Source organism: Rhinoraja longicauda, unplaced genomic scaffold (genome assembly GCF_053455715.1).
Source record: "Rhinoraja longicauda isolate Sanriku21f unplaced genomic scaffold, sRhiLon1.1 Scf000189, whole genome shotgun sequence".
Classification (NCBI taxonomy): Eukaryota; Metazoa; Chordata; class Chondrichthyes; order Rajiformes; family Arhynchobatidae; genus Rhinoraja; species Rhinoraja longicauda.
In genome coordinates this window covers 100,499-113,850 of record NW_027601407.1, presented here as the reverse complement: position 1 = coordinate 113,850, position 13,352 = coordinate 100,499, and the positions used below count along the sequence as shown (strand labels likewise).

Here is a 13,352-nt window from a genome sequence, read left to right as displayed (position 1 = left end):
CCACTAACTACACATTAGGGGCATTTTACAGAAGCCAATTAACGTACAAACCTGCATGTCTTTGGGATGTGGGAGGACACCAGAACACCCGGAGGAAACCCATGAAGTCACAGAGAGAACATGCAAACTCCACACAGATAGCACCCAAGATCTAGAATGAACCCAGGCCTCTGCAGCAGATCTACCCACTGTGCTACTTGCCATCCCAACTATTGGTTCCCTGGTGGTACGTATCGACATCCTTGAGGCATCTGTACTTTCAATCCTTTAGCACTTTAGTACCCACCTTACATTTTCCAATTTCTGTTATCCATTCATGATAGAGATTTTCATAATAACTCTGCAATTTTCCTACATAGTTAATGTGCAGTGTATCTAGAAATTAAATAAAAATCATTATTATTATCGATCTCTGGTTATAGAAATATATTGCAGTTTCGCACAAGTGTACATTGTATAAATTTTGACTTAGAAATGTGAAACAAAATATAAGGGGCAAACTAATAAATGGACAAAATGATGTTAAAACAGGTTAGCAAAAAACATCTTTGTTTTTCCTCATATTAAAGTCCAGTTTTGTGGACTCCATTTTATTTCACACCTTTTATTTGGTTCCGACCCGAAACGTCACCCATTCCTTCAATCCAGAGATGCTGCCTGTCCCGCTGAGTTACCCCAGCATTTTGTGTCTTTGCCTCTAATGTGTAGGATAGATCTGGTGTACGGGTGATTGCTGGTAGGCATAGGCCCGGTGGACCGAAGGACCTGTTTCCACGCTGTATCTCTAATCGAAATTAAACTAAACTAGTTTCTTTGAAATTTTACAACACTTTGTGGATGTTATTCATTTTATTTCAATTTTATGGAAGGATTTAAAGACACCTCGAAGTTTAAAACCTGAGCAGAGAGTATTTAAACTATCCTCATTTATACAACTGGTTTTGGGAGAGTGACGTGGCGGCTTGATGGTTGTTGTGGGCAGGACACAGATCCAGACGCCTTGTGTGATCACTCTCACTCACTGTGGGCCCAATGCACCAGAGGGCCTCACCAAATTTTTCCAAAGCCAGTTCTGCAAGCAAGTTGAACTTCCTAGATTCATCCCGATATACAAGTGACTTCGACAAAAATGGTGGCAGACCAGAGTGGTAGGCCAAATCAATGAAAATCAGCCCTAAATTTTTGCCACGTTATCTGTATTTCCTGTGCATTTCTTACTGAACCTATCACCGGGTGGCGCCACCAGCAGTGGCTGCCTCGCCAACAGTCTGTCTGTCCTTTCTTCTTTTTGTTATTTTTAGTATATGCTAAAAGTATGTTTTAGTGTTTCTTGGTTTGTTTTATGTGGGGGTGGGGGGTTGGGGGAATTTTTTTTCAATCTTTTACCTCGATGGAGATACGATTTTTTCCCGTATCGTATCTCCATCCCCACTGTGGCCTAACATCGTGGAGTTGGCGGCCTTTCCTGGAGACCGACCCGGCGCTCCAAGCCGCGGGAGTCTGCGGGACTTTAACATCGCGGAGCTTGCGATTCCTTTGCCGGGGATCGAAGCTCCAAACGCGGGGCCTGTGGACTTTAACATCGTGAAGCCCGCGGTCTCTGATAAGAAGAGGCCGACCTGGGAGCTCCATGCCGTGGAGAGAGTTTCAACCGCCCCGACGCGGGAGTTTCGATCACCCCGACAGGGCTTTGATCGTCGGCTGCGGGAGCTTTGATCGCCCCAACTGCGGATGGTTTGACTGCCCCGACCGCAGGAGAACACGAGGAAGATCAAACTTCATTGCCTTTCATCACAGTGAGGAATGTGGAATCCACAGTGATGGATGTTTGTGTTGACTTTTATGTGGTTGTGTGTCTTGTTGCTGTTCACTTAGTATGGCTGTATGGTAACTCACATTTTGCTGTAACTTAACCGGTACATGTGACAATAAACTGACCTTGAAACCATGAAACCTTGAATATCCTGAATTTCCTTTGCTCTTTATTTTTCTGTAGTTATTATACTATTGATTTTATGTTCCACACTAACTACCTTGCCTCTCCTATTGTAAGTTTATTTTATTCCTAACATTTAAAAAAATTCAATTAAGCCTTCCTCTGCTTTGCGTTTTCCTTAGTTTATTTCACTCATTCATTCGGTTTAATTATTCAATCATTTGGTTTTATTTCCTGGTGCAATATATTTCTCCAAATCCCTATTGAACATGATAAAATATATATTTCCCATTGCTACATCTTGTTTGATTCACCTCTATCCCCAGTTGGTGCCAGTGTCTGACAGCATAATCCACTCATTACTCATTGATCTTATGCAATTGACTTTTAAAATAATTTTATTTTAGTTTAGTTTAGAGATACAGCGCAGAAACAGGCCCTTTCGACCCACTGAGCCCGCACCGACCAGCGATCCACGCACATTAACACTATCCTATACCCACTAGGGACAATTTTTACATTTTTTACCAAGCCAATTAACCTACAAACCTGTACGTCTTTGGAGTGTGGGAGGAAACCGAAGATCTCGAAGAAAACCCACGCAGGTCACGGGGAGAACGTACAAACTCCCTATAGACAGCACCCGTAGTCGAACCCGAGTCTCCGGCGTTGCATTTGCTGCAAGACAGCAACTCTACCGCTGCGCCACAATCACAAAGATATGTTATGTGATTATGTTACCTTCTATCCCGAAAGCAAATCAAAGCCGTCATTCATATCAACACATTTTGATCTAATATACTTACCTATCTGCTGATTTAAGGCATTTAAGGAATCATACCAGTTTTTCAGTGAGTTATTGCAATCAGATGGCTTAATGTTTCTGCAAAAAATTACAAATAAACATTAAATAAGCTAAATTTGAATTGCAAAGCAACAACTTGCATAATCTGAGTCAGATTAATGGAATCTAATGGCATTTTATTAGAACTTAATCAAACTGAACTGCTGACACCATTCTTTCCCCTTGATAAAACCCACTCTCACCTCTGTCATATCATCCAGCATCTCCCTTATTTATTCCTGTCACGGTTAAAGTATTGCAATATTTGTTTAAACTGCAGAATGAGGGTGAACCTCATTGAAACGTACAGAATAGTGAAAGAGTGGATGTGGAGAGGATGTTTCTACTAGTGGGAGGACTAGAGGTCATAGCCTCAGAATCAAAGGATGTTCTTTTGGGAAGAAGATGATGTGGGATTTCTTTCATCAGAGGGTGGTGAATCTGTGGAATTCTTTGCCACAGAAGGCTGTGGAGGCAAAGTCAGTGGATATATTTAAGGCAGAGATCGACACTGTAGATTATTGATAGATTCTTCATTAGTATGGGTGTCAGAGGTTGGGTCAAATCGCTTATGATCTTATGATACAATTTATTCCTATCGTAATCCTGGCCACGCTTTGTTCTTTTCAACCCAATCACCGCCTTCTCTGCAATGTGAATCTGGCTTGTTTTCCAACTTTCCCTGGTTGGAGTCCTCGACCTGAAGCATTAACTGTTTTTCTTCTCACAGATGCTGTCCAACCAGCTGTTTCCAGCATTTTCTGTTATTATTTCAGATTTCCAGCATCTGCAGTTCTGTCATTTTCATTTACTGTAAATGTTCAACATTTCGTACATCTGAATAAAGTATGCTCATATTGTGACCCTTCATCAAGATCGTGCTTCTTGAACCTACATTATCTCCTCAAGAAGCTGGATCCGTGCACCGTTTAGTCCTTGCTGTTGTTTCCTTAATAAATCCTGTTCCGTTAAAAAACCAATTTCCCAGTCCTTTGCCAAATAATTTCTGTGAAAGGAGGAACAAAACAAAAAGATAAACATTGAGAAGCATTTAAACAAATAACAAAGCCGAATATTCAATACTCAAAACTGTGATGATACGCAAAACGTTTATTATCAGTTCTAATAATATTAGTGTCTGACATAGGGCTTACAGTGGACAACTATCAATATTAAACAATTACATTAAAAAAAACCACTGAATTATGTACTTAAGGGTCAAAATTACTTAGAAGTGGTTGAAAGATGTAACTAGCCAACTTACAAAAATAATTTATTTTCAATCTTTTCTAACAAATAAAATAAAATGACGAGAAAATCTATGTGCATTTATCAGAAGTGTTACCGCACCATCCCGATTATGGAATGAAATTGATTCAAGAGTACAGTCAGTGCAATAAAGTAAGAGTCAGAAGTCAAAAAAAGTTATTAAAAAAAATGGTGGGCCAATTTACTTTCAGAAACAAAGCTATCAGATTAACTTGTTAGCACGACTATTAAATATGTTCATAAGTGATAGAAGCAGAATTAGGCCATTTGGGCCATCAAGTCTACGCCATTCAATCATAGCTGATCTATCTCTCCTTCCTAACCCCATTCTCCTGCCTTCTTCCCATAACACTTGACATCCGTACCAATCAAGAATCTAACTATCACTACCTTAAAAATATCCATTGACGGCCTCCTCGGCCTTCTGTGGCATAGAATTCCACCAATTCACCACCTTATGACTAAAGAAATTCCTCCTCATCTCTTTCTTAAAGGAATAATTCTGACGCTATGACCTCTAGTCCTAGACTAGAGTCCTTATGGAAACATCTTCTCCACATCCACTCTATCCAAGCCTTTCACTATTCGATCACTGTAGGTTATTTCTCAACACTATTTATAGTCTTGGTAACAAAAAGACTCACTTCAGTTTCTGAAGAATGGTCTGCTTCTTGAAGATTTTCATGTGTTCAACCTTGTTGTTCCATTTCTCACGATTTGACATCTCATGCTTCAGATCAACCTTGATCAGGTTAACATACAATTTGCTCATTGCTCTATGATTTGCCAGCAAGGCCTGATTCACCAACTGTGCAGAATGAGAATGGATGAAACAGAATTATTTGCATTGGTTAGCATCTCATGTATATATTGTTTTGCAAAATAAACAAGTGCTAAAACAAACTGTGAGATGGGAAGTAAACCAATAAGGCATCTCTTAATTTTCATATTATGAAGTGCATCATGCTTGCTAAAGATACTCTTCGTGTACAACTTGGTTTATGTGACATCATGAAATTTTACATCTGTGACATTCTGCAAGGACATAGTGCCAAGCACACACCATCCAGAGTTCAGAATTGTCCACAATAGATAAATCCTAAGTATGGAATTCTCAGATCCTAGACTTTATAGGGAAGAGGGGAGGGGAGGGGGTGGGGAGGGGGGGGGGGAGAGGGGCACCGAGTAGCCACAACAAAGAAAGGCATATGACTATATCTGGGTCCATCTCAAGGTGGATCAGGAGGAGAAGGAGTGGTTTTGGCAAGACCGACAGACCTGCTGAAAGACAGCCCATGGAGCTACCTCGACGATTTTCCAAATGCAACAACCAACTATCACATTTCTGAAACAATCAGGTCATTTAAATATTTTCTTCTTACCATTGCTTCTTTATCGATAAATCGATAAATATCACCTTCTGGTAAATAAGCAATCTTTTCTATAGCCTTCACGGATTCTTTAAATTCAGCTGTTATCTGAATCACAGATATAAATTTATATTATTAACAATTTATATTCACAAAGTATATATAATAATGATCCATTTTTGATTTTCCTGAGATTCCCACCAACATAAGACCTAAACAATTCTTCATATAATTGAAAAGGCTGAGAGTACTGATATTGCAAAGGCCATGGATTCTGAAAGCAGCTCTCCTGGCATTCCCCAGTGTAGAAAATTGCCCAGTTACGTTCTGTCAGCATTACAAGGACACATCCATTATGGCTTATTATCACCACAAGTCTCACCTCAATCATCAACAAAGTGATGGGAAGGCATTGTCAATGATGCTAACAAGTGACACCAACTTATTTGATCACTGATGTACAGTCTGGATCACAACAGGACCACTCAGCTATCAACACAATTGTGGTTCTGGTTCAAACAGAGGCAAAACGCTGAATTCCTAAGGTGAGGACATCTGCCCTTGACATCACTGAAGCATCTAACTGGGAGTAGGATTAGAGATTCGTTCGAATTTAAGTAAAAATAATTTAAGAACGTTGTCCAGAGAGTGGCCTGCGCTGAAAAATCTTAATATCTTTCCTCCATTATAGTCTCAGAAGTGGTATATTAATTGAAGATTATACCACATTCCATTTCATTCATAACTCCACAAATGTTGACGAAATCCATGCCGTAACTCTTGGATAATGCTAAAGCATGGGTTGGTATGTGGCAAGTAATATTTATGTCAAAGAACATAGAGCATAGAACTATATAGCACAGGAACAGCCTGCTTGGCCACCATATCTGCACTGTACAATGCTTGTACATCTCAACTGCTTGTACATGATCCTTATCCCTCCATTTTATGCCTATCCATGTGCCTGTCAAAAAGCCTATGAAATGCCATTCAGACACGTGTCAGGCAATGACCACTTCCAACAAGAGTATATATCGGTCTCTGCCTAAATCTTAATATCGGTCTACCATGGGTCTCTGCCTAAAACAGCAACTCTGTTCCTCCTTCCATAAGTACTGCAAGACCTGCTGTGTGTGTTCAATCTTTTTATATTTATTTCGCGTTTCCAGCATCTGATTTTCATTTGCTGGAAATCCAATATTCTTATGAAGCCCCAAGATTATTTTGCACTGGGATCATCTGGGATTCAAAGCGTCGTGTTTGAAAATCTATGCATGTCCCGATGAAAAACCTTGAAAGATCAAACAACCAGCTGTTCAAATAGAGGAGATTTACTCTTAGGCAGACCACAGTTGGAATATGTAGGGAAAAGAATACAGGGATTTCGTATTAAATCAATTACCTGTTTCACTCTTTCTTTTTCATATTCTTTGTAAGCTCTATCAAATTCTTTGATCTGACCCCTCCTGTGTTTCACCGATTTCATAATTTGGTCCCAGACATTATTTAGACTCTACAAATATAAGTACAATTTTTCAGACAAAGATAAATTACATTGTTGCAAAAGAAAATAATACACATTGTTTAAAAAGGCTGGCATTTTTCATAATGCGTTAAATAGCTAACAAAGACAGATCCATTCCAAAGTTGGCAGATCATAGTTCAAGTGAAGAATTGGTTCAAGGATGAGTGCAATAAAATTAGGGTACGAGGCACCCAAGAAGGCCTTCAACTGCTGAGCAGTATGGAGCTGGCTTTTATTCTTTTGAGATATATGAGCGATAGATAGCTTTTAATGCTCAATACTCATTACTTTGGACAAAGTGATGGGGAGCTAATTTCTTGAACTGCTGAAGTTTCTATGGTGAAAGCACTCCCACAGAATGTTCCGCAATGGAACAACACTCAAATAACAATCACACCAAAATAGGCAAAGACAAAAATAAATATAAATATTGCTGAGTACAGAGTATATTGGAAATACATCTGAAATTGAAAGATAGCTTGTCTAGAGATGCAGCATGGAAACTGGCATTTTGGCCTACCGAGTCCACACTGACCATCAATCACCAGTTCACGCAAGTTATATGTTATCCCACTGTCACATCCACTCCCTAGCCTAGACAATAGGGGTAACAAACAGCGGCTAGTTAACCTACAAATCCATACACCTTTAGGATGTGGGAGGAAACTAGAACACCCAGAAGAAACCCATGTGGTCACAGGGGGAATGTGCAAACTCCACATAGAGAGCACCCAGGGTGAGATCTCTGGCACTGTGAGACAGCAGCTCTATCAGCAGAGCCATGGTGCTTCCCCTAAAGATAGCTTGATGTTCAATCTTATATCAAAACAGGCATTAAAAGCTCCCTCTAACCTCCTCTTTCAGGTGCTCAACACTCTATTATGCATTTCAAAGATTTTATGAATTTAGTCAAAATTAAATAATTTCAGCTTATTAAAATTAAGCTTGGTGATAGTTACAGATTTTGGAGTAGCCACCTGTAATATGTACAAGTCACTTATACAAACCCAATCCAGTTTCTCCTGTGCTGGAACAGTATACCCTACACCATGCCAGGAAACTTGGTGAAATAAATCTCGCATTGATATTATGTTAGTTGCACATTGCAAGCCCCATTTCTGTTTCAAAGAATTTGTCTCAACCTTTATCAAAAAACAGCGTACCTTTTAGTGTTTTCTAAGTCTGCATTTGCCTTCAAAGAATTTTGCATAAAGTTCAACCTGTTATATCTACTTATTGCTAGTAGAAGTGTATTTAAAAATGAAGAGAAATTTACCTCAAATGTCAATGTAGACAAATCACTTTCACCTTCCATATTTAACAATAGTTCATTAACATCTTGGTGAGATTGTTCAATGTCCCGCAGTAGTTGCTGAGCAGATTGAGTAAACCGGGTTTCAAGCTCCTAAGAATGCCACAAAGTAAAGGTTATTTCTGTCCTTGAAATGTGAATTAGAAAAGACTGCATTCGGAGGAAGCAGTGAGATATTGGAACTGTACTCAGGAACACTGGATAACAAACTGACATTGGACAGTATTAAATCTGTATATAAATTAACATTGGACAATATTAAATTTGTATTAAAGTTGTTACCACCTCAGACATGACATGAGAAATTGGGAGAAAACAAAAGCCATACTTTGAATTTAAGTCTAAACCGTCAACATACAACGAAGGTAATTAAGTGGGAAGTACATTCTGAAGCAAGGGTAGACCACAACACAAGTTCAAAAGTCATCCTTTTGTGCATAGAGTCATGGAGCTGTACAGCTTCAAAAACAGGTCCTTTGGTTAACCTTGCCCATTCGGCAAATCTTATTTGCCTGTATTTGGCCCATTGTCCTCTAAATCCATTCTATCTATTTATCTGTCCAAATCTCAAATTGCACATAGTAATATGATGGAGAGCAATGAGTGAAGGCAAAAGAGAGAAAGAAAGACAATATCATCATACCCTGCTGATGGTGATCAGTTTTTGTTCCATGTTCATTACTACTGATTCATGACCTTCCTCTTTATTTGCTGTCATCTGCTGAATAACGCTGGAGCCTACTTTTGTAGGAACTGTTTAAAGGAAAATATCACCTTCAGCAACACATTTTAAATAAACACCAAGAAATCTATGTCCTTCACAGCACAATATTTTTGTCTGGATTTGAAGGAATTTAGTCAAAGCTTACTTACAAATTCAAGTCCCATAGAAAGCTACATTTGTTTTAGCTTCTTCCAAAGCACAGAGGTGCCCGGTCAAAGTGATATTATGCAATGCAGGTTTGAATGTGACTAACACAAGAATCATTAATGGACACCTTGCCAGCAAACAGGGCAGTCAGCTCATGGAGAGGCTAGTGTTCCCAAGAACGGTGAGACTTGCTTCTACATGATTCATACTGCTGTGGAGCTCCACATATGAATCCTCCCACAGGAAGATCCCCTTTTCATTTATAATTAATCTTGCTCCCATGACGCCATGGCGGTGGGGGCTTATGGATGTTGAGAACGGTGTCGGTAAGCGGGCTGGGAGCTCATCTTCTGTACCCTAGGAGGAACTCTAGGGATTCCGAGGTCGACTGCGAGAGGCGTCCCGGGGCATAGAGGCTGAACAGAGCAAGGTGAGGGTCGATTGTCTGGGTCAAGGTGGAGGCCCTTCAGCAGCCTGGGGGTCGAATGATTTGGGCACTGCTCCAAGATGAGCATGCAAATCATGCGCATCCGGCAGTGGCACGGGGCGGTGGAGAACTGGTCGCCAAAGGGCCTGTTTCCGCACTGTATCTCTAAACTAAACTAAACTAAACTGCTACAGAAAGCACATTCCATTTTAACCAACCGACCTTAACCTTACTCCCAACCAGGTGCCTATTCAAAAAGAAAGCTTTACGGAGCTTTGCCTGTTTTGGGTCTACAGTAGGATCAATAGTTGGGTAAGTTGTGGGGTCTGTGCAGGGGCAGCGATACAGGGTGGAGGTGGGGTTCACAGAGCAGATTCCATGGATGGTGAGGGAACTTGGGCAGCATTGATCCAAACCTTCTATCTGGTTTCAGTCAGTTAACTTAGAGACATTCCACTTGTAGCATACCAAATTTCAATGAACAAAGACCCATCTTATTAATCGGTGTTAAAACAGACTGCAATTCGTAAATCAAAACTGTATCCTGGGTAAAGCCAAACAAACCAAGGCATTAAATCCTATGTTGGCCCTGGGATAGATAGAATGGATCTCTAGAAGATGTTTACATTTGTGGGAGAGTCTAGGACCAGAGGGCACAGGCTCAGAATAAAAAGACAATGGAGATGATGAGGAGTTTCTTTAGCCAGAAGATGGTGAATCTGTGGAATTCATTGCTACAGATGGCAGTGGAGGCCAAGACATCAGGTGTTTTTAAAGTGGAGATTGATACGTTCTTGATTAGTAAGGGCATGAAAGGTTACAGAAAGAAGGCAGGAGAATGGGGTTGAGAAGGAAAAATATATCAGCCATGATCGAATGGCAGAGCAGACTCAATAGACCGAATGGCCTAATTCTGCTCCTATGTCTTATGGTCTTATGGAAAGGCATTGCCAATAAATTGGCAGGATGCACTATCCCATCATTATCACGCCACAATGCACTGGTTTCCCTTAAACACTGGTGGATTCAAACTAATGGCAGCAGCAGAAAATAAAAATTAATAACAACATCTCCAGGACAGATGATAAAATGCAAAAAAACGTTGAACATTCTTCCAAGATTCTTGCAGTTTGGATGAGCAAAGGGTCAGGTTTGGTGAAATGCTGAGCCATGTAGACTAGCAGTGGGTTGAATAAACTATTAGCGGGTGCAGAGTTACCTATCTCAGTCTGAGCAGCATGTGGCTCTCCTCTTCCTTCAATGCAATTCAACTAATGGAAAGGGAAGGAAGGATCTTGTGTTTGTTGATCTCTACTCATATGTTCATCTGTGAGCATCAGGATAAAATTTGGATAGAGTCACAAGGAACTGCAGATGCCACAATCTTGAGCAAAACACAAAGTACTGGAAGAACTCACCCCGGTCAGGCAGCATCTGTGGAGGGAATAGACATGCAAAGCTTTGGGTCAGAACACTTCTTCAGATTGATGAAGAATCCCGACCCCAAACTTCGCCTGCCCTGAGTTTCACTGGAATAGCAACTCAACATAAGGCAGCACCTTTAAGGAAGAGATAAAAATAAAATTGGATTGGAGAAAGACCATTAAAAAATTGTTTAAACAAACCATACTTACTAATTATATCAGGAAGACCTTTCACTTCCATCACTGCATTGTTCATGTCAAGAACCTCTTTAGTTTTTGTACTTGAAAGAACTGCATCTCTATAATGTTAGATTGCAACAATAGATTATGTTCTGGGTGTTTAGTCACATCAATAATAACAATAGTTTACAAACATACATTTATATAATGATTTTCAAAACATTATGATGTACCGAAGCAGACTGCGATCATTTAAGTACTTCTGAAATGTTGTTGATATTGTACTGTGGAAAGACCACAATCTATTTAAACAGAGCAAGGCCTCAAAACACGGAGAAATTAATGGTTATTTAATCAATATCACTGATATTGGTAGAAGTATCAGCATAGCCTATGTCACGAGGGGAACACAATGATCTACAAATAGTGCCATGGAATTCTTAACATGCACCGAAGACAGAGATGGGGATTTAGTTTAACATAACATCTTAATGAATGTTGTTGTTTTGACTTCTGTTTTTTACCATGGAGAAAAACATGAAGGCTTGGGAGCTTGGATCAGTCAATGGGGAAGTTTTGAGGACAGTCCATATTACTGTTGTTGGATACCTAGGGCATATGAAGGTAGATAACTATCCTGGTCCTGATCAGATATATCCAAGGACACTGCGGGAAGCTAGAGAAGAAATTGCGACAGGCTGGCTGAGAAATATGAATTATCGTTGGACACGGATGAGAGGCAGGTGACTGGATGGTGTCTAATGTTGTGCTTCTATTTAAAAAGGGCTGCAAGGAAAAGTCTGGGAATTATAGACCAGTGAGCCTAACATCTATCGCAGGTAAGTTACTGGAGAGGATTCCCAGGGATAAGGTATATAATCATTTGGATAGACCAGAGCTAATTAGGGATAGTCAGCACGGTTTTGGACTTGGGAAATCATGTTTTACGAATTTCATTTAATTTTTAAAGTAACCAAAAAGATTGACGAGAGTAAGGCCGTAAACATTATCTATATGGATTTTGATAAGTTTTTGCATGGTAGGCTATTTTGGAAAGTTAGATCGCATGAAATGCAGGCAGAGCTGGATAGAGAACTGGCTTCATGGAAGGAAGCAGAAGTGGGTGCTGAAAGGGATATCTTTTCAGGACTAGAGACCTGTGACTAGTGGTGGGCCTCAATGATCAGTGCTGGGCCCATTGGTGTGTGTGGTTTATATCAATGATCTGGATGAGAATATAGAAGGCATGTCTATGCATCTAAGTTTGCAGATGATCATAAACTAGGGGGTAAGTAGAAAGTGAAGATGGTTGTCAAAAATCACAGAAGAATCTTGATCAGCTGGGTAATTGAGCTGAGGGATGGCTAATGGGGTTTAATGCAGATAAGTGTGAGGTGTTACATTTTGGGAAGTCAAATCAGGGCTGAACCTTCACAGTGAATGGGAGGGCACTGGGGAGTGTTGTGGAGCAGAGGGATATTGGAATACAGGTACATAGTTCTCTGAAAGTGGCATCAGAGGTCGATAGGGTGGTAAAGAAGGCTTTTGGTGTATCGTCCTTCATCAGTCATGGAATTGAGCATAGAAGCTGTGATGTTATGTTACAGTTGTACAGGACATTGGTGAGGCCACATTTAGAGTGCTATGTTCAGTTTTGGTCACCCTATCTTAGAAGCAGGAGTAGGCCATTCGGCCCTTCGAGCCAGCACCGCCATTCAATATGATCATGGCTGATCATGGCTGATCATCTAAAATCAGTACCCCGTTCTTGCTTTTTCTCCATAGCCCTTGATCCTTTTAGCCCTAAGAGCTAAATCTAATTCTCTCTCGAAAACCATTAAGCTAGAATGGGTGCAGAAAAGATTTACGAGGATGTAGCCAGGACCCAATGGTGTGAGCTATTGGGAGAGCTTGGGGAGGCATGGAATTTATTCCTTTCAGTGCATGAGGCTGAAGAGTAATCTTATAGAGATGTATAAAATCATGAGGGAAATAGATAGGGTGAATGCACATGATCTTTTGCTGAGGGTAGGAGAATCTAGAACCAGAGGACAGGGGAAACTTCTTCACTCAGAGAGCAGTGGGTATATGGAATGAACAGTAAGAGGAGGTAGTTGAGGCAGGTACCTCTTAAAAGATTTAAAAGATTTAAAAGGACAGGTACATGGATAGAAAAAGGTTAGAAGGAAATTGC

At 40.2% G+C, this 13,352-nt stretch overlaps 1 protein-coding gene across 1 annotated transcript in view; it reads right to left on the bottom strand.

The window, feature by feature from the left end:
- LOC144590439 (coiled-coil domain-containing protein 180-like) overlaps positions 1-13,352 on the bottom strand; it is a 71,430-nt gene that overhangs the window by 52,626 nt on the left and 5,452 nt on the right. Inside the window, exons 4-12 of the mRNA XM_078395053.1 lie at positions 11,189-11,277; positions 8,900-9,009; positions 8,221-8,349; positions 6,822-6,932; positions 5,432-5,527; positions 4,694-4,857; positions 3,676-3,786; positions 2,743-2,819; positions 287-375 (exon numbers count right to left, since the gene is read on the bottom strand). Of these exons, the coding sequence (XP_078251179.1) occupies positions 287-375; positions 2,743-2,819; positions 3,676-3,786; positions 4,694-4,857; positions 5,432-5,527; positions 6,822-6,932; positions 8,221-8,349; positions 8,900-9,009; positions 11,189-11,277 (976 nt within the window). The remainder of the gene's footprint in view (positions 1-286; positions 376-2,742; positions 2,820-3,675; positions 3,787-4,693; positions 4,858-5,431; positions 5,528-6,821; positions 6,933-8,220; positions 8,350-8,899; positions 9,010-11,188; positions 11,278-13,352) is intronic.